The sequence below is a fragment of the Dendropsophus ebraccatus genome, chromosome 10 (assembly GCF_027789765.1).
Source record: "Dendropsophus ebraccatus isolate aDenEbr1 chromosome 10, aDenEbr1.pat, whole genome shotgun sequence".
NCBI classification, from domain to species: Eukaryota; Metazoa; Chordata; class Amphibia; order Anura; family Hylidae; genus Dendropsophus; species Dendropsophus ebraccatus.
In genome coordinates this window covers 43,013,272-43,034,376 of record NC_091463.1, presented here as the reverse complement: position 1 = coordinate 43,034,376, position 21,105 = coordinate 43,013,272, and the positions used below count along the sequence as shown (strand labels likewise).

The following is a 21,105-nucleotide window of genomic DNA, read 5'->3' as shown; positions in this document are numbered from 1 at the left end:
TTGATTTATATAGTACTCTACAAGATGTTAACCGCTTTATGCGGACACTGACGGTAAAAAGACATTTTCTAGCAGAGTCACCAGAGTCCACACCAGAGCCAGAGGATTTGTTTCCAAGGACAGATAATACTTTGAATGATTTAAATGTGATTGGTGCAGATAAAATACCCTTAAGTCTAGCATTTCCAGAGCAGGTGTCTATGCACTCACTGTTAGATCTACAGAGTGTCAATCATGGGGATACAGGACAAATACACACTACAACCAATAGGTTGGATATCCCTAATCCGGGCTTCTATCCTATAAATTCTAGAGCCCCGATTATGGATATCTTTCAACAGAAAGTGGAAGCCGAACTTACCGCCCTAATTAATGGCTTAAACAAAAATAACACCAGAGATAATCTAAAACCAGGGGAAAGACAAGCGTTAAAAGAGCTACGTGAGAACCCCAATATAGTTATCCGCAAGTCCGACAAGGGGGGTTCAGTGGTAGTTCTAGATAAAACACTCTATGTTCGGGAGGTCCTTGATATCTTGGAGGATCCTTCCACCTACAGGAGGTTACGTAATAACCCTACAAGTAGTGTGAAAACTTCATTGTTTAATATTTTGGACACGGGGGTAGAACTGGGATTCTTAAGCGTGAAGCAGCGGGACTACTTACTACCTGAGTTTCCGGTGGTCCCGGTGTTTCACGCTTTACCAAAAGTTCATAAAAATGCTTTTCCCCCACCATTTCGCCCGATTGTCTCTGGAATTGGCTCACTGCAGGAACGGCTATGCATATGGCTGGATAACCTGCTGCAGCCATTAGCCAAGAGAACAATAGGCTACATTAGAGACAGCAAAAGTCTGGCCGCCAATATAGAGAAGCTACCTCGGTTTGTTGGGGGAACTTGGCTGTCATGTGATGTGGTGGCCTTGTACCCCAGCATACCCCACGACAAAGCCTTACAAGCCTTAAAATTCCATCTCCATAAATACAGCAACTACAATGTAACCTTACAAAATTACATATTGGAAGTGACACACTTTTTACTTTCAAACAATTTTTTTCAATTCATGGAAAATTTTTATTTACAGTTGGTGGGCTGCCCGATGGGAGCTAGTTTCTCTCCCTCCCTGGCCAACATCTATATGGCATACTAGGAGGAGGTCGTCCTCCACAGCGCCCATAACCCATATCTGGGGGTTATTGGGTGGTACGGGAGGTACATTGACGACCTCCTCCTGGTATGGTTGGGCACGGAAACACAAGCGGCAGATTTCCTACGTTACATTAACGCTAACACACTAAATCTCAAATTTACTTTTGAGTTTAAACCAGAGACTATTTCTTTTCTGGACCTTACCCTCAGCTGGGAGAATGGCATTATTCACACTAGTCTATATCGTAAGCCCAGCTCAGGGAATGGTTTACTGCATGCAAAGAGTAGCCATCCCCCACACGTGACACGTAATCTCCCTATAGGGGAATTTATTAGGACACGTCGTAACTGCTCAACTACTGAAAGTTACATGAAAGGAGTACAAGATCTGACAGCTAGGCTGAGAGTGAGAGGGTACAGTGATGGAGTTATAGAACGAGCCAAACGTATAGCAGAAAGACAAAACAGGACTTTTCACTTAAGAGACAAAAATCGGGGCAATAATACAGATGAACCACAGAACAACAACAACAAAGCAAAACATCCCCTCACTTTCTCTACCACTTACAGCCCTCAATACAAAGACATATGTAACATAGTACAGAGATACCTACCCATGCTCTACCAAGATCATCAATGTGAACAAGTACTCACCTCTGGAGTGAGGTGCGTAGCCCGAAGAGGCAGGACCATAGGAAACCTTTTGTCCCCAAGTGTCCTGACCCCGGATAATAAATATAACATTGAGCAGAATTGGCTTTCCACTACAGGTTTTTTCAGGTGCGCACAGCCACGATGCGGCATGTGTGCGTTTGTGGAAAAACAATCGTACGTTACATCATATCATACGGGTTTTAGACATACTATAAGATCGTTTATTAATTGCTCAACTACTCATACAGTTTACATAGCCCAATGTACAGAGTGTAAATTACAATATATAGGTTCGAGCATCAGAAAACTAAAAATCCGTATAAGTGAACACTTGGGGGATATAAGAAAGGGCTTCTCTGACAATCCCCGAAGTTCCGTTTCAGGTTTTTCCAAACATTTCATAGACCATCACTACGGCAATACAACGACTTTACAAATCAGTGCCCTGGAACAGGTTAATAAACCAAATAGAGGGGGCGATCGTGAAAGTCTATTGAGGAAGCGTGAAGCCTACTGGATTCTTAAATTTAATACAAGATTTCCTAATGGTTTAAACTATAGAAATGATTTATTCTATGTCTATTAATCCACTTCACGTTTTTCCTCGACTAGACAGATCACGAGCTTTGGGTGGAACAGGTGTTACCCACGGTTAGTGGGAGTTCCTTCCAGTTGGGCGTCACTGCATACACAAGGTATTTATTCTAGTGTTTAACCAAGCTTATGTAGCCATGATTAAGAGGTGTTTACCTTGCAACGCGTCGGCGTGTTTTTAACCGTTAGATTTTAGATGTGATGCCTGAATAAAGTTTATTTACATTTTAAGAAGCTGGAGACCGAAATTCCCATTTTTTTTGAGCCCATAATTAGAATAGACCGCATGGTACTGATGTGCACACCACAACCTACTTAGGACTTTAGTGCTATCCTCCATAAGGTGTGTCTCCGTTAAACAGACTATCGCCGGGAGAAAAACTTTCAAGTAATTGAACATTGCGACCCTGTTAACTCTATCCGACAGTCCCCTAATGTTCCATGCAATAACCCTTATCATTCATTCCTTATTCCTTATCCTTAAAACAACAATGGATAGTGATGAGAAAAAAAAAAGGCAGATTACTCTGGTTTTCAGTTGTACATTTTCTGCAACCACTGTACTCACTTCATTCCTCATAACCTTCACCTCATCCTCCAAATTGCTGAAATCTCTGTCCCGATACCTCCTACCTGTACCGTTAACCCTGCAATTGGGCTATCACTTTTTTCAAATGGCTGCAAGTACCTCCCCTAACCATTCTGGTGGCTCCTGCGCTTCCTTCCCCTCCATTACCTTCTTCGCAACCAGCTCCTGATTTTCCTCACTGCTTCCCTTAAGTGATAGCCGTCTCTTATTCGCCATTGTGGGAGAACAGAACAGCTTGTCCAATTTCTCTACCACTTTCTGTTCTTTACCATCCTTAGCTGGACTTCCCCCTTTAGTATTTTTGGCGGCTTTTTTCATTTTCTTTCTTTTTCCTATCTCTCTTCTTCTCTTTACTTATCCTAACTTGCCAGACAAGCCCCCTACTTCAGCAACCCAGCAATAATAATCACAATATCTCAAATTTAAGCTAGTATGTTAGAGAATCACGAATTCTTCTCTGCATCGTCAAACTCTATAAGGGATCCTGCTGCACAGAAGTGGTTTCTTATAATCAATCGAACAAAACACCCCAAACCACTACACACAGCCCCACAGATTTAAAACGTGTCCCAATAACTGAAATACAGTATATATCAATAAAGATTGTGTGTCGACAGTATCCACAGGAAGTCCTTCTTGGAACAAATGTCCTGTTAAATAATATATATCACCAGGTCACAAGCCTAGGACCCTCTAATGGGGTGAATTAGTAATTTTTTTTTGTCACCCGGCGCAGTCTTCAGACACTTAGCACAGTTAGTAAGTTCGTAAAGGTCTATTCAAATATTACATAGACCAGCCTTCCATCGTTTCTTCGCCCACAAATCCTGTATGAGTTAGTAAGTTCCATAAAGCAAATTGCAGCAGATAGCCTTTCAATCAGAGGGGTTAGTATGATCAGTTCACACACTCGCCCCAATAAGTAGCACTGGGTAAAATGAGTCAATTATATGTACGTCTTAATTCTCTCGGGGCAAAAGAGAAGGGAGGAAAAAAGAAGCAAAGAAAACGCACAAGGGGCAGTATGAATTTCAGCACACCAAAACTGTTACCCTCCTGCAGGCCGTTGCCTAGAAGTCTGGAGATCCTCTTAAGTTCTCTGCTGCTGCGCTGATTGGGGCTCAGCTCACCCCTTTAGGCTCTTATCCCAGGACCAGCCGCTTTTGGAGCAGCAGCTATGCAGGCACGCCAATACACACTCCAGGCCGACTCCCCTCAGCCGCCGCCGAACACCGCTCTGACTGATGCCGGCTGCGACCAGATGAAGTCCGCCGCTCTGTACCTGCTTCACCCACCATGTCTGCCTGGTCCCCTAAGCCACCAGCTATTGATTCGCGGACCCGACTGTCTCTTCGGGGCAGCGTCACCCCCGCCACCTCAGTGAGTGCTCCCAGGACTCTCCGCATCACAAGCTCCGGGCCTTGCACGCAGACACGCCCTCCACTGCCACCAGAAGACGATCCGCCTCGCGGTCCGCAGCTCCCGGCACGGCTTTCCAGGAGAGCGTCACAGGAAGGGTGATCTCTAAAATGCAGCTTCCATGTGCTCCAAGGTCAGTTTACCCTTGTGGAGTTTCAGCACGCCATCAGCCGCGGGATAGGGTCTGCATACACCACGGCCCTACTAGCCGGCGTGACGCTCACTCACGCCTCATGCTCCTCCCCTCTCACCCGATATACACACTTTCAATCAGAAGGGTCCAAGTATGGAAATTGGGTATATATAAATAAATATATATATATTATAGCACTGTTTTAAAGACACCATGCTATACACCTGAACCAGGTATTTTAGTCTTTCAGGAAAAGACGGATGTGATATACACACTTTCAGTCAGAAGGGTCCAAGTATGGAAATTGGGTATATATAAATATATATATATATATATATATATATATATATATATATATATATTATAGCACTGTTTTAAAGACACCATGCTATACACCTGAACCAGGTATTTTTGTCTCTCAGGATAAGACAGATGTGATATGCACACTATGCACTAAGTATAGGACTTGTATATCTGTACTGCACGTTTTGGTTCCGTGCACCCTTTTCTGTCCAATGCCTAATCTATCTAACTTTTGCCCTCTCTGTATTTCTCTCTCAATCACTAGATGTTTCTCCTCTCCGCTTTCCTAATCTTTCCTTTCCTTTCCCACAATATTTTCTCAGTAGTCTGTAGTAAACCACAGCAGCTTGCTTCCTCTCTATCTCTCCCTCTACACACTGCGTGGTGCGGTCATGTCAGAGAGCAAGTATAGCTCAGCAGACAGTAACACAAGCCAGGTTTATATTATGCAAGCCTAGAAGGAAGATGAAACTGCACTCACCAGTTTAAAAGTTCTTCATCTTTATTGGCACATCGTAGTAAAATTCGGAAAAGGTGCAGACGATGCGGCGGCAGACGCCACAGAGATTAGGTTACAGGCTGTTTCATGCCCTTACGGCGCTTCTACGGACTACCCCTGTAATCTCCGTGGCGTCTGCCGCCGCATCGTCTGCACCTTGTCCGAATTTTACTACGATGTGCCAATAAAGATGAAGAATTTTTAAACTGGTGAGTGCAGTTTCATCTTCCTTCTATGCTTGCATAATTCTACATGTGCCTAGATACTTTGAAGCTAGCACCACCTGGTTTTATTGCTGTTCATGGACTGTGAGCAAGAGGATTGCTGGGAGTAGTGGTGCCACAATTTTTCTGGTTGTGGATACAAGCCAGGTTTATATACAGCAATTTATTTTGTAGAAAAAAGGATACCGTTCCTTTTTTTTTTCTCTCTCCTAATGACGTTGCTGACGCAACGAAACATGTAGAGGGGGGGGGGGGGCACAGGTACAGTTGCTCCAGGCTGTACTGAAATATAGGCAGGATCACAGGAAGATAAGTGTATCTCCTTTATCTGACCATCAGGGAATTTGTATACTAGTCCTAGAGGATATGTGTTTTTAGATTTTATTTCATTATTATTTTAGACTTGAGTCATTAAAAGTTATATTTTATCAATTAGAAGGGGAGTTTAGATTGCAATAAAGGGGTTTTGTACCCCGGGCCTTTGTGCCTGAGGGTTTGGTGATTATACGTCACAAATGTAAGCATATGGGTTGTGGTGGGAAATGCAGACAGATTTTCCGGAAGTGTGAAGTGGCCCTGACATAGTTGTGTCTACTGTATTTCCTCCTAAAAAATTTTCTACTTTAAATTGGGCCACAAGCGCAGTTCTTTTGATCAAAACATGGAAACCCTCCTACAAACATGGGACGAGACCATGGTGCTGCTGGTGATGTTGATAAGAGCTGCTGCTGCTATTGTAGGGAGCGGACAGGAGAGATCTGTGCCTGCCTCAAGTGCAAGCAGGCAGCAGGGATTACAGCATTACTTCCTAGGCCCCCATATAGGCCAGTGAATGGCCAGTAAACATCAAGTGGAGGCTTAAAGGGGAACTCCGGATAAGGAAAACTTGTTTTCTATTGAAAGTACATTAAAGTTATATAGATGTGTCTATATAATGTATTACCATATCTGTACGGTTCTGCCACACTGGTAGCTGATAAAAATCCAGGAAGTGAAGAAAAATGGCCTCTATGCCAATCCACATTGTCTCCTGCTCCTTTTGCTATCCCCCCCCTTAGGAGGCAAATATTCCATGCCTCTGTCTCACATTGTGTGTGTTTGCTGAGATCAGGTTGATGATGCAGACAGGGGGCAGGGCGTGATGTTTCAGGAGGCTTGGTTGGCTGAGTGATTCACCATCTCTGACCAGCCAGAAGCAGGTATTGCGCTGATTTTACTAATTGTGCAGAAGTGTGCAGTGAAATTAGGGCTGTGTTCACACATGTTGGAGTGTCATTGCAGTACTGCAGCGTATTCACAAAAATGATGCAGTAACACAAGTAAATGATGCTAAACGGCAGAGAGGATCAGAGCCTTATTGTGGGGCTCAACTTCAAAGATAAAAGATGCTTGATCATAATGTGCATGGAAATGAAAAGAATTTTTTTTTTTAAAGTTCTTTACTTTATTTCAATATCAGCGTTACAGGTAGAGAATACAGAGCTGTGTGGGTGGGTGGGAAAACAATGAAATCATAAAGTACTGTAAATAATTCAGTAACACAATGAAACCGCGATGTGTGAACACAGCCTAGATTTTCTGCAACAGATTAGGGCAGGGAATGGGCAGGGTGGGGGACTATGATGAACAGCTGAGGGAAAGCATTGCATTCTGGAACCTGTAGTACTGTGTACAACTGCTCAACCTGGAAGTGCAAAAACACAAAACAGAACAAAACCCCCCAAAATAAATGGATTTTGGTAGTTTCAAAACTGGAATAGATAGGTAAGTAATGCTCTATGCTTCTGCAGAAGTTTCATTTTTTTTTAACCTCTACCTGGAGTTCCCCTTTAAGTGTGCCTCCAGTTTGATAGGATTTTCTTCCACCATCTCCTCTGCTGTTTAAACCATCAACCGCTCCACTTCACCCCCTTGCAAATCATCTAAACACCATGAGCCCCAGGTGATGGAGCAATCGCTAATGCTCTGTGAGGATTCTGCTCCCATTAATATAGTGGCCCATCCCCCTGACCCAGTTGAACACCTGCAATGCACCAATACCCAACCACTGATGATGGAGGATGAGGAGGTGGTGCAAATGGACAGGGGACTGGCACCTGAAGTGTCAGATGATGATGAAACACTTTCAGCTGTGTGGAGACAATTGCGAAGGGCAGCATCAAGGAGTAGGTGGAAGATGGCCTGATGAGTTATGACAAAGTGATAGAACCCACATGGACTATGACATGACATGGCCATGACAGTCCTCATGAAGAATTGGTGGTGACCCAACTCCAGAAACAGCAGGGGGAAAAGCTCAGCAGAGCTACCCTGGCTGGTGGCGGCACGAACAAAGGACTGAGCACGCCCAAAACAGTTAATAGGAATTCTGCAGCTTGGCATTTTTTCTCTAAAATGGACAAAGACAATGAGTTCCACCAGGCCCTCAGCTTAGGTGGTAATGTCAATAACTTCAGCACCACATGTATGATAAAGCACCTAAATTTCAAGCATAAGCTGCAGTGGGTCAAACACCAGAAAAGCCTGCAAAAGTGTTGCGCTCACTATTCTGTATTCTCGGCCTCTACATCTGCCTGCCAAGCGACAGGGAACCTTATAGCAGTGGCAATCAATGCCACTCATCCTTACGTGGACCAGTAAGCACTGTGAGGAATGTTACCTCAAAAGGGAGAGTGAGGATGATCACTATGTGGAACACCTTCCTCAGAGCTCTGCAAAATGCACAAACATCATTGGCAGATACAACTTATATACGGCAATGCAGCAGATCAACACATCTCTTGGTGCTGAATGATGGCTCCTCCCCATTCAATTTCAGGCTTTCCAAAATGGACACCTGGCCAGAGCTCACCATCTATGCCTTAGAGTTGCTGGCCTGCCCTGCAGCAAGTGTGCTCTCCGAAAGGGTATCTAGCGCTGCAAGAAGTGTCATCACCAACAAGCGGGTCCACCTATTCAGAGCCATCATAGACAAACTGACATTCCTAAAAGTGAACGAGACGTGGATCCCAGACAACTTGACAGGTCTGCTGCCTGATTAAGGAGCGTATGAGCCATGTGCATTGTTGCCTCCTCCACGGCCTCTACCTTCCACCACCACCTCTGTTTACTCCTTCTCCTACTCCTCCAACTTTTTCAATTTAATTTATTTATTCCGTTAATTAAATTATATTTATTTATTTTTTATTTTAATGCTTTTATATTTATTTTTCCTTATTATTTTAAATACTTTCCCAACCCTATTATTGCCAGGGCAATTGCTTTGTTCTTAATGACATTTTGGTTGCTTTTGTAGCCTTCTACCCCCTTCTACCTCCATTTTACAACCATTTTAGTGGCCCAAAGTTTTGGTCCATTGACTTCAATAGGTGTGAGGGCCATGCAGAAGTTTGGGTAAAAGTCAGAGTTGGTGAACTTTTTTTATTCGAATTTGATAAAACCAAGTGAGCCTGAATATCCATGGGGCTGCTCAGCACTACTTGTGAGCAATTTAATAAAAAATCTCAGGTCATTTGTGCCCCCCTATACACAGAGTTTACCTAGTTTGGTGTCTGTGATTAGTGAACTTTTTTTATTCGAATTTGATAAAACCAAGTGAGCCTGAATATCCATGGGGCTGCTCAGCACTACTTGTGAGCAATTTAATAAAAAATCTCAGGTCATTTGTGCCCCCCTATACACAGAGTTTACCTAGTTTGGTGTCTGTGATTTAGTTTCTCCGCAGCCTTGTTTTATATATATTTTTTTTTTATTGCTTAGCATAATGGGGGGGGGGGGGGTGTTAACTACATTGCCAGGGGCATTATGGTGGGTTTACTACATTTATAGGGTCATCATGGGTGTGACTATATTGTTAGGGGTATCATGGGTTAACTACACTGCTATGGGAATCATGGGGTTTACTACACTGGTAAGAGCATCATGGTGGATTGCTACATTGCTAATCATGGTTTACTGATGTGCATTATGGGGGGTTAACTACATTGTTTTTCGTATCATAGGTTAACTACCCTGCTCTGGGAATCATGGGGGTTTACTACACTGCTAGGAGTATTATAAGGGGGTTTACTACATTGCTGGGGGCATCACAGGGGCTTTCTACACTGCTAGTGGCATCATGGGGATTGACTACATTGATAAGGGCATTATGGGGCTTAAAGTGCACCTGGCATTACAATTTTCAAAATTTAAAACAAAAGTAGATGTGATATAAAGCAAGTTTGCAATTTACATTCATTATTTTTTTTTTTATTAGCTATCATGGAAAACACAGCACTTCCTGTTTTCTGACTCTTTGTAAAACCAAAAGAGTCAGAAAACAGGAAGTCTGGTGTTTCCCAGGTCATCTGAGCGCTCAAAGTGAAGGCAGTCATGTGATTGATGGACACATTGAGCCGTGACTTACTGTACTGTACCGGAATTCCTGTGTTTAGGGTGCCTTCACGCACACCGGCTCTGCAGCGGATTTCACGCTGCTAATCCGCATTGTAAAATCCGCTGCTGATCTGGTGTGTGTGAAGGCACCCTAAGTCTGTTATTTTAAACCAACTTAAGTCATAAAATCTTCTCTTGATATAGATTTTGAAAGTTATAAGGACAAGTACACTTTAATTACATAGATAAGGGCATCCGTGATCCGTGATCTTGCACATCCGTAATGTAGCTATATTGGCATATCCTCGAGATCCAAAGCACTTGAATGAAAATAGAGGAATCCTGTCTTCTTGCAAGGCGCGCCCCGGCCGGTGGCGTGTAGGCACTTGCTGGGAGAAAACCTGAGCGAGAGTCTTTCTGTGACATCACAGATTCTACGGGTCGCTTCGTAAGGCAAAAACTACCTCAACGCGTTTCAAAGGATACGTCCTTCTTTCTCAAGAGGATCTTGCACTTCTCCGCGATTCCCCTATATAGGTACGTGTTCTCTTCTCAGGTATTAACCCTTTCAAGTAACTTTTACAGGAATGCAAATGGTTCAAACTCCGCATTGAGTTGCATACTATTAAATAGGAAGATATATTCACTTTCTTTTTTTTACATTTTGTAAATATAATTACCTCCCCGTCGATCTGCTTTCACTAGTTCCAGTGCCCCGAACATGGAGCCACCTATTTGGCCATTATGATGTTCTCTAAAATGCCGTGATAGTGGATGACCATCAAATTGTCTTTTGATATTATACATGTGTTCAGATATTCTTTTCTATAATGTTCTTTTCGTTCTCCCTATGTATATTTTATTGCAAGGGCATTTTAAAAAATAAATTACCCCTTTAGTTTTGCATGTGATGTGACCTTTGATGTTGTGAGTTACATTGTGATGGACAAATTTCTTCATTCGTTTAACATTTGTCATACTGGTGCAGCAATTGCACTTCCTACAGGGGTAAAAACCTTCTTCATATGATATTCCCCCCTTAATACCATTATTACGGGAATCCCTCATTTGTAAAACAGTGGGGGCTATTTTATTTATAAATCATTCTAGGTTTGTCTGGGATAAATTCCCCTATGATTTTATCCTGTTTGAGGATATCCCAATGATTTTGTATAATTTGTTTTACGTTCTTTGCTTGAGTGGAATAAGTTGTAATGAGTGGGATGTCAAACAGACATCTTTTTCATCATTTTTCTTCTTCTTTTCCTTATTTATTATTAGATGATCTCTGTCCATCTCTCCCACTTCTTTTCTAGTTTTTTCTAATTTTTCTAACTGGTATCCTTTCTGCAAGAATTTTGTTTGTAATATATGAGCTTCTTCTTCATATTTTTCTTTATATGTGCAATTTCTTCTTAATCGTAGGAATTGACTGCGTGGAATATTCAAAAGCCACATCGGAAGGTGGCAACTATCAAGGGAGATAAAACTATTGCTATCAGTGGGCTTCTTTAGTGCATAGTTGGCCATCATGTATATAAATAATAAGATCTAAAAATTTGATGCTGGTGGTACTCGATGTTGGTGTAAAATTTAAATAAAAATAATTTTTATTGATATTTATTAAAAATATATCCAGTGAACTCTGATCCCCCTCCCAAACATCATCGATAAACCTTTTCCATAGGACCAGGCCCGCACCAAGGTCCTCCCGTGGGTATATGGTAACGCATAATTTTTTCTTATACGACAATGTTTTTTATCTTCAAACGTGGGATACGGCCATGGGGACCAGGTTCGCGCCAGGGTACTCCAACCAGAAAGGATACCAGTTAGAAAAATTTGAAAAAACTAGAAAAGAAGTGGGAGAGATGGACAGAGTTAATCTAATAATAAATAAGGAAAAGAAGAAGAAAAATGATGAAAAAGATGACTCAAAAAATCTGTTTGACATCCCACTCATTACAACTTATTCCAATCAAGCAAAGAACGTAAAACAAATTATACAAAATCATTGGGATATCCTCAAACAGGATAAAATCATAGGGGAATTTATCCCAGACAAACCTAGAATGATTTATAAATAAAATAGCCCCCACTGTTTTACAAATGAGGGATTCCCGTAATAATGGTATTAAGGGGGGAATATCATATGAAGAAGGTTTTTACCCCTGTAGGAAGTGCAATTGCTGCACCAGTATGACAAATGTTAAACGAATGAAGAAATTTGTCCATCACAATGTAACTCACAACATCAAAGGTCACATCACATGCAAAACTAAAGGGGTAATTTATTTTTTAAAATGCCCTTGCAATAAAATATACATAGGGAGAACGAAAAGAACATTATAGAAAAGAATATCTGAACACATGTATAATATCAAAAGACAATTTGATGGTCATCCACTATCACGGCATTTTAGAGAACATCATAATGGCCAAATAGGTGGCTCCATGTTCGGGGCACTGGAACTAGTGAAAGCAGATCGACGGGGAGGTAATTATATTCACAAAATGTCTAGAAAAGAAAGTGAATATATCTTCCTAATTAATAGTATGCAACCGGTAGGACTCAATGCGGAGTTTGAACTATTTGCATTCCTGTAAAAGTTACTTGAAAGGGTTAATACCTGAGAAGAGAACACGTACCTATATAGGGGAATCGCGGAGAAGTGCAAGATCCTCTTGAGAAAGAAGGACGTATCCTTTAAAACGCGTTGAGGTAGTTTTTGCCTTACGAAGCGACTTGTAGAATCTGTAGAATCACCGGCCGGGGCGCGCGTCTTGCAAGAAGACAGGATTCCTCTATTTTCATTCAAGTGCTTTGGATCCCGATGATATGCCAATATAGCTACATTACGGATGTGCAAGATCACGGACCAATATTATATATAATCCAGCCAATCTACGGACGTGCAGAAGTACGGACTTATAGAACTACACATCCAAGCCAGCCCATGCACGGAAACTGGTGAGCTTTGTTTCAGATGCTATTTATGTTTTTTAACGCTATACACTGCTCATTATAAGTAAAATCAGTTGGAGTTTGAGTACTTAGCGCGGCACAACACAGATTTTTTATATTTATTATTTTTATGAGTGGAAGCAGTACCACTAGTTGTAGCTCGCAGCAGTACATACACTAGTAAACATATAGTTCTGTTACGAGTGTACTATATCAGGAGCGTGACTGTGTTTTAGTTCTTTTTAATTACTTTTTTATTTATTTATTATTTTTTTTTAAAGAGGTATCAGTGCTTAGGGAGTATGCTGTTCAGTACAATCCAGGGCATTGACCATTCTGTATTTTTCCTGCAGGATAATGTGAACATCCATGAAGCAATGTCGTGTTTAATTAAAGAAATGATTGCAAACAAGGAGGACAGTGAACCAACAATGGATCCCAACATTGTTAAGCCGTCTCATGTGAATTTTCATTATACAAAAGGCTGCTCAGAATGCTGTCGGCTCTGAGTCATGGGACGATATAAGTGTTAAAGAAAACACTGACTGGTGTGTTTGTTTATAGATTGTGTATGTAAAAGGGGTGTATATGTGAGAAAATTGTATCTGTGCATGTAACTGCAGTTCAGGAAAAAAAAAACATGGATCATTGACAGGACCTGCCGAAGAATGAGAAACCACATCCCAAGTGAATAGAAGAAAAGGTTATTTTAAATAACTAAAAAATTTTTTAATTTAAAATATAAAAAAGGAAAGGGATAAACTGCACTGTGCAGATATATAATACTAATTATACATATACTAATGTATATGTGTTTTGTATACTTTACTGAAAACATATTGTTATGAATGGTAGAGGTTTTACAAAATCTTTCTTGTCACATACACATACGAAATGTTAAAAATATAAAAAAAGGATAGAGATAAACTGCACTGTGCAGATGTATGCAAATGTATAAGTGTTTAATATACTGTACTGAAAACATATTGTAATGAAAAGGGACAGGGAGGACAATCAGTAAAGAGATGACCAGTCTGGGATGGGAGCAGGAAGATACAGGATCACCAGTCTAGGATGGGAGCAGGAAGATACAGGATGACCAGTCTGGGGTGGGGGCAGGGGGATACAGGGTGACCAGTCTGTGGTGGGGGCAGGAGACATACAGGGTGACCAGTCTGGGATGGGGCAGGAGGATACAGGGTGACCAGTCTGGGGTGGGGGCAGGGGGATACAGGGGGACCACATACCTCTCAAGTGTCTCTCTTTTGGAGGGACAGTCCCTACTTTTGACCCATGTCCCTCCGTCCCTCTTTGCCCCTTACATGCCCCTCTTTTTGACCTGCTCTTTTTTAGATCTGCATTAATAAACCTTTTTATGATGCTCTAGAAAGTGTCTGATTCTGTATAATAGATCCAAACTTGCATATTATTCTATCATGTGGTGCAAACTGGATCCAACAAATTGTTATATTCAGATAAATCATGTGACATTATGGCTTTCTAGATAACATCTCACACATGCAGATCATATGGCCCCATAAACACATCTGTAGGTGTTACAGATTCATTTTGGGGACATGTTCTATGCCACAAAAAAATTAGTAAGCCATTGCGCGTCCATGTCACCTATATGACAGTGGGTCCCTGCAAATGCGGACAGCTACTGAAACACATTCGTAATCCTGTCCATGGTTCTACAACTACATACAGGGTTCATGTGTGAATAGGACCAAAGGAGGCATCCACATACTGTATACAGGATCTGCTGCAGATTTGCAGATATCAATGTAACTAAATGCATCAGTCTGCAGCAGATCCTGTATGTGAGATTGTATCCTTGAATTAAAAATTATAGAAATGTCTGTAAAATTTTCCTAGCGTGAACCACAAGTGTCCCTCTTTGGTTGTCCAAAATGTTGGGAGGTGTGTGACCCAGTTTAACCCTTAGAGGACCGGGCCAATTTCAATTTTTGAATTTTTTGTGTAACTAATTGTACTTTGCAATGACAGGCTGACTTTTTGCATAACCTGAAAAAAAAATTCAATGTGTGGTGAAATTGGAAAAAAACAAACAAACAAAAAAAAAGCATTATTTTTTTTCTTTTTACGCCATTTGCCCTGGGGTAAAACTGTCTTTTTATATATGTTCCTCAAGTCTGGAGACGAGCGAACCAGGTTCGGGTTCGAGTTGATCCGAACCCGAACGTTCGGTATTTGATTAGCTGGGGCTGCTGAACTTGGATAAAGCTCTAAGGTTGTCTGGAAAACATGGATACAGCCAATAACTATATCCATGTTTTCCACATAGCCTTAGGGCTTTATCCAACTTCAGCAGCCACCACTAATCAAATGCCGAAAGTTCAGGTTCGGATCGACTCGAGCATGCTCGAGGTTCGCTCATCTCTATTCAAGTCATTACTATTACAACGATATGTAACATGTGTAACTCTTATTTAATTTGATGGCTTTTAAAAAATTCAAACCATTTTTAACAAATATATGTTCCTTAAAATCGCTCTATTTCCATACTTATAGCGCTTTTATCCTTTGGTGTAGGGCCTGTGTGAGGTGTCATTTTTTGCGTGATGTGTTCTTTCTATTGTTACCTTGATTTATTACAATTTTTCTGGATTTTATGCAACCCCAGGGTATAAAATAGCCTAGGTCAAACTATACCCCTCCAGGCCACAATATACCCCAGGGTATAAAATAGCCTAGGCCAGAGTATACCCCGGGGTACAAAATGGCCCAGGCCAGAGTATACCCTGGGGTATAAAATAGCCTAGGCCAAATTATACTTGGTGTTTAAAATAGCCTGGACCAAACTATACCCAGGAGTATAAAATAGCCTAGACCAAACAATAACCCCAGAGTGTAACATAACATAGCCTAGGCCAGAGAATTCCCATCCAAGCCAGAATATATCCATCTAATGTCGACCCAGGCCACAGTATACCCCAAGGGATAAACTATATATCTGGGGGTGTAAAACAGCCTAGGCCAGATTATATCCCTCCGGGCCATAATGTCACACCTTACTCTTTTGGAGGGACAGTCCCTTTTTCTGACCCACATCCCTTTGTCCCTCTTTGCCCATTACATGTCAATCTCTTTGACCTAGGAATGAGACTTGCATTGATAAACTTTCTAAGTTGCCCTAGAAAGTGTCTGGTTTCTTACTGTATAATAGACCCAAACTTGCATATTATTTTATCATGTTGTCCAAGTTGGATCCTAAAAATTGTCATATTCAGATGACTCATGTGATATTATGGCCCTTTTCACACATCATTTCACCCATGCAGATCATATGGCCCTACACACACATCTGTAGGTGTTACTGATCCATTTGGCCACAAAACAATGATTAAGCCATTTTGCGTCCATATCACCTATATGACAGTGGGTCCCTGCAAATGGGGACAGTAACAGAAACACATTTGTAATCCTGTCTGCAGGTCCGCAATTACAGACAGGGTTACTAATGTATGAATGGGACCTAAGGATGCAATCACACATACAGGATCTGCTGCAGATATCAATTGAACTAAATGCATCAATCTGCAGCAGATCCCGTATGTGTGAATGTATCCTTGAATTAAAAAGTACAGAAATCTCTGTAAAATTTTCCTAGAGTGAATCACAAGTGTCCCTCTTTGGCTTTCCAAAAAGTTGGAAGGCATGATAATGTTATTACTTCATTGCCATACCTTCCAACTGTCCTGGATCCGACGGGACAGTCCCGGTTTTAGGGTGATGTCCTGCCTTCCCGGGACGGCCCCCATGTGTCCTGCTGTCCCCCACCCCGGACAGGCCCTGGGGTTCGCATCGGCATCTGCAGCTGCCAGGTGCAAACTGCAGCCCTTTCACTGTGAGCGCTCCTAATAAGCGCCCACAGCGACACCTACTGGCCAGGTGTTTGCAGCTCCTGACGCCGCTCCCGACACTGAAGGGCCGCGGGGGAGATGCACACGTTTCTGGTGCAGGCTTCCTCTTCCAGCCCCGCTGCGCTCGAAAGAGGAAGCCTGCACCAGCAGCTCCAAGAGACTAAGTACTAAGAGGCATACTAAGGGGGTACTAAAGGGCGTACTAAGGGGCATACTAAAAGGGTACTAAGAGGCATACTAAGGGGTATACTAAGGGGGTACTAAGAGGTATACTAAGGGGCATACTAAGGGGGTACTAAGAGGTATACTAAGGGGCATACTAAGGGGGTACTAAGAGGCATACTAAGGGGCATACTAAGGGGATACTAAAAGGCATACAACATAGGGGCATACTATATACCATGTGGGGGCTAAAAAGGAGGGGTTATATTATGTGGGTGCTACAAAGGGGGCTATACTATGTGCTTTTTGGGGGCTCATGTACAGGAATGGGGCCTATACTATATAGGGGCTGCTACGGGGGAGGTCTATACTCTTTGGGGACTGCTGCACAGGGGAGGGGAAAGATGGCAAGAAACACAAAACTGAAGCAGAGAAGATGTCCCCTGTGAGTCACCGAATACCTGCAATACAATCACCTATAAGGTCTGCAGAGCCTGTGTACAGCCTCATCTACCGCTATATGGTCACTGCTAAGGGAGAGTACTGCTCTTTGCATAGTGGATGTTATGTAGTAATTATATGGGGGTATACAGTAAGTCACTATGTAGTGAAGACCTGGTGATAATATTTGTTTCTTATGTAATGGTAATAGGTGATGCGGTTATGAGGGGGGTGGCTATGGGGGCGTGGCACATTGCCGTGACTGTCCCTCTCTTCTCCCCGCAAAGTTGGGAGGTATGCACTGGTTTTCTCACCCCTTACCCAGGCCACAGTAAACCCCATGAGATATATTTTCATACACAGGGGTGTAATATAGCCTACTTCATATATAATGTATCCTAAACTGACTTGACATATGTCCATGTTCATGTGAGTATATGATATTTAGAAAAGCAACAACTCACGTTTAGTAGTCTTCACTTCGACTTGGATTTATTTTTGCTTATTTGCAAAAATAAATCCAAGTCGAAGTGAAGACTACTAAACGTGAGTTGTTGCTTTTCTAAATATCATATACTCACATGAACATGGACATATGTCAAGTCAGTTTAGGATACATTATATATGAAGTTGTATGAACCAAGGAAGTGGGAATTGGTTGTATCCGGATACATTGCTCGCATTAGAGTAAATTTCAAAGTTGGTCCATAAACCAGATTAACGAGTTTACGGTGTAATATAGCCTAGGCAATATTATAAACCTGGGTGTAGTCTAGCCCGGAGGATAAGCTCTATATTTGGGGGTGTAAAACAGTCTAGGCCAGACTATATCCCTCCAAGTTATCATGTCACTGGTTTTCTCAGTTCTGGCCCAGGCCACAGTATTAACCAGGGGATATATTCTATACTGGGGGGTGTAAAATAGCCTAAGCCAGAATATATCCCTGCAGGTCATAATGTTATCACTTTACTGGTTTTCTCACTTTATCTCTAATTTGTTGAAAAGTTCTCAGATTTTTTTTTTTTTTTTAATCATACTCAGACACACAGCTGCTTCCTCTTGTTGGGAAATACAGTACAGTGCTTACATTGAACTGAAATCACTGCATCATTTGCACAATTTTTTGGAGCAGGAGGAGGTTTTGCAGAGGAGAGCCACCTGTGCATTGTCCCAAACCAGAGAGCTTTCTGTCACGAGCCATGTCCATTAAACAATTGAAGTCCCGTATAATGAACAAAGCATAGTAAGAAATGTTCTTTAAAAATTGCACCAAGATCAAAAGTACCTCATTCCTATATGGGGAGGGATATAAATACCCGCCAGAGCAATGTTCTTCCCATTTAGATTACCATACAAAAAAACATACCAGCCCCTGTCATCTACCTTACTTTGCAGAATATTAAAGTTGATTTTACCATGGATGAAAACCGAGATGCCAGAAGAGTAGGAGATGTCAAACGAATGGAATTCCACTTTAGCCCACTCCTTTTAATAGAGATAATAGTTTCTTTCGTTGCATGGGTTTCTAACAATATAATTATTGCAGGGAGATGTTTGTTTATAACCCCATAGATAATTCCTCGTCTATCTGACATTCCTCTGACATTCTAGCTTACCACCCTAATATTGCCAGCCATTAATGCTAAAGAGAGAAGAGAAGAGAGAAGAGGGGGGGGGGGGAAAGGGCCCCTCCCATCCACATGTTGCCCCTTGGGGTCAGACACAAGTCCCCACCTCCCCGCCCCTCAACCCCACCAACCCTACCTCTACTGTTGCGAGGGAAAAGCCTTACAACTCTCACCTAAGCCACGCATCCTGCCCGCTCCCTCCCCCATCCCCCACCTAAGCCGTATATTACAAATTACAGAATATTCCATTAAGCTTTAATAACATCAGTAGTCCTATTCTAAACCCTCTGGATGGATCCAACCAATTCCTGACCTCACCAGGGTTATCAAAAAAATGGAGAGAGTTTTTATACACCACTCAGAGCTTTACTGGAAATGAGTGAGAAAGAAATACCCAGATTTTTAAGCCGTTTTGTAACTTCCCTAAAAGAGCTACTTCTGATCTGTGTCATCCTTGAAAAGTCGGGGTAAAGGGCAATTCTAGAGTCGTTGTATCTAATATCATCTAGAGCACGCGCACGTTTTAGAATTGCATCATGATCATTTGAGCATAAGATTTTCACAATCATGGTCCTAGGGGTACTGCCAGGAGGGGGGATGCGCCCGCTCTAAGATAAACAAAGGGAAGAGCACTTGCTCTCCCATAGCTTGTATCAGCCGCTCCTGATGGAACTTAAAGGGGTATTCCCCCCAAGAGCAGGTCTCAGCGACGCACATTTCGTGTCAAACAAACACTTCCTCTAGCTCCTCTAGCTAGAGGAAGTGTTTGTTTGATACGAAACGTGCATCGCTGAGACCTGCTTGCCATGCTCCCTCTCCCTGCGTTTTTATGACTTTTCTATGAATAAATAAAGATGATATTCGACACGTTGATGGGTGAGTGCCTGATCTTTTTCTCACTATACATATTTCAGGGAAACTAATAGTGTTAAATGAATTCCTTTAGAAGTAAGTGATTTAGGAGAGGAAGTAGTAGAGTCTATTTAAAAAAAAATTAAAAAGATAACTAAGAAGGAGAAGTTACTATGATACCCATGACGTCACAGTTTGGCGCCAGACTACGTGTATTTAAATGTCCATTGTATCACTGTGAAGCATGCTGTTGATAAAGACCGATATGGTCGATACGCGTGCAGCGTTGATGTAATAAACATCTATTGTAGCAATCTACACCAGCGAGTGCCGGGATTCATTCCATATTTTAAGAAGGAGAAGTGGTATGGCATTGCCCCAAGTGGATAAAAGATAGAGCCGCACAGAGTCCCAAAATTCCTGCACTCACGTAAAGGCCCAGGCACAGTGAAACAAGTCTGCTTTAGGAAGTGAACATTTCGGGCAACTGTTTATGTGAGGAGTGTTGGAGTTAGAAAAAGGAATATTAAAGGCATATATAGCCTTGTGTATAAAGCGGAAATGTATTTTACGTAGAACCACATTAGGAGTGGGAGAATGCACTAGTTGAGATCCTCTCAATATTTGTTGGGTCAGATCCTCTGAAAAAATTACGGAGGACCATTTAAAAAAAAAAATGTTTCTAGATAAATTCTTTTGAGACCGTGATCTAAGTTCTCCATATGTATGTGATAAAGAATTATGTACCGGTGGCGTTGGGAATAGATTATCAAATTCCATATCACTTTCTGCTTCTGCTATGTCCCGTACTCTGAAAGTAAGAAATTCAATTATAGAATCATATTGAGGTAAATGAAAAGAAGACAATTTAAATCGTGTTCTGACAATATCCCATGAAAAGAAAGTGTTGGAATTAGTATCCAGCAGATCCCCAACAGAAGAAACATGTGCACTCTGCCATTCTAAGTAATCCAATTTGTCTTAGTCAGGTGGGTAAAGTGGTGAATGCCACAGAGGAAATAATTTCGATAGGCAAAAGGGTAAACAATATAATTTTCGTATCGCCTTCCATGTGGCAATGGTGTCTTTAAAGATAACACTTCTCTGAATTTCTGGGGGGAGTTCTGGTAATTTAGTATGTAGCAGGGTGGGTAAAGGCCAAGGTTCTGCAAACTTTCTCTTAAACCTCCAAGTGGCCATCATTTACTGACTACCAGGCTCTGCAGCCAC

At 41.8% G+C, this 21,105-nt stretch overlaps 1 protein-coding gene across 1 annotated transcript in view; it reads left to right on the top strand.

Annotated features, from left to right (window-relative positions):
- Positions 1–14,302, top strand: part of LOC138766399 (ras-related protein Rab-38-like) — a 37,605-nt gene extending 23,303 nt beyond the window's left edge. The window contains exons 3-4 of the mRNA XM_069943981.1: positions 13,258–13,365; positions 14,258–14,302. Coding sequence (XP_069800082.1) covers positions 13,258–13,365; positions 14,258–14,302 — 153 coding nt within the window. The remainder of the gene's footprint in view (positions 1–13,257; positions 13,366–14,257) is intronic.
- The last annotated feature ends 6,803 nt before the right edge of the window (positions 14,303–21,105 follow it).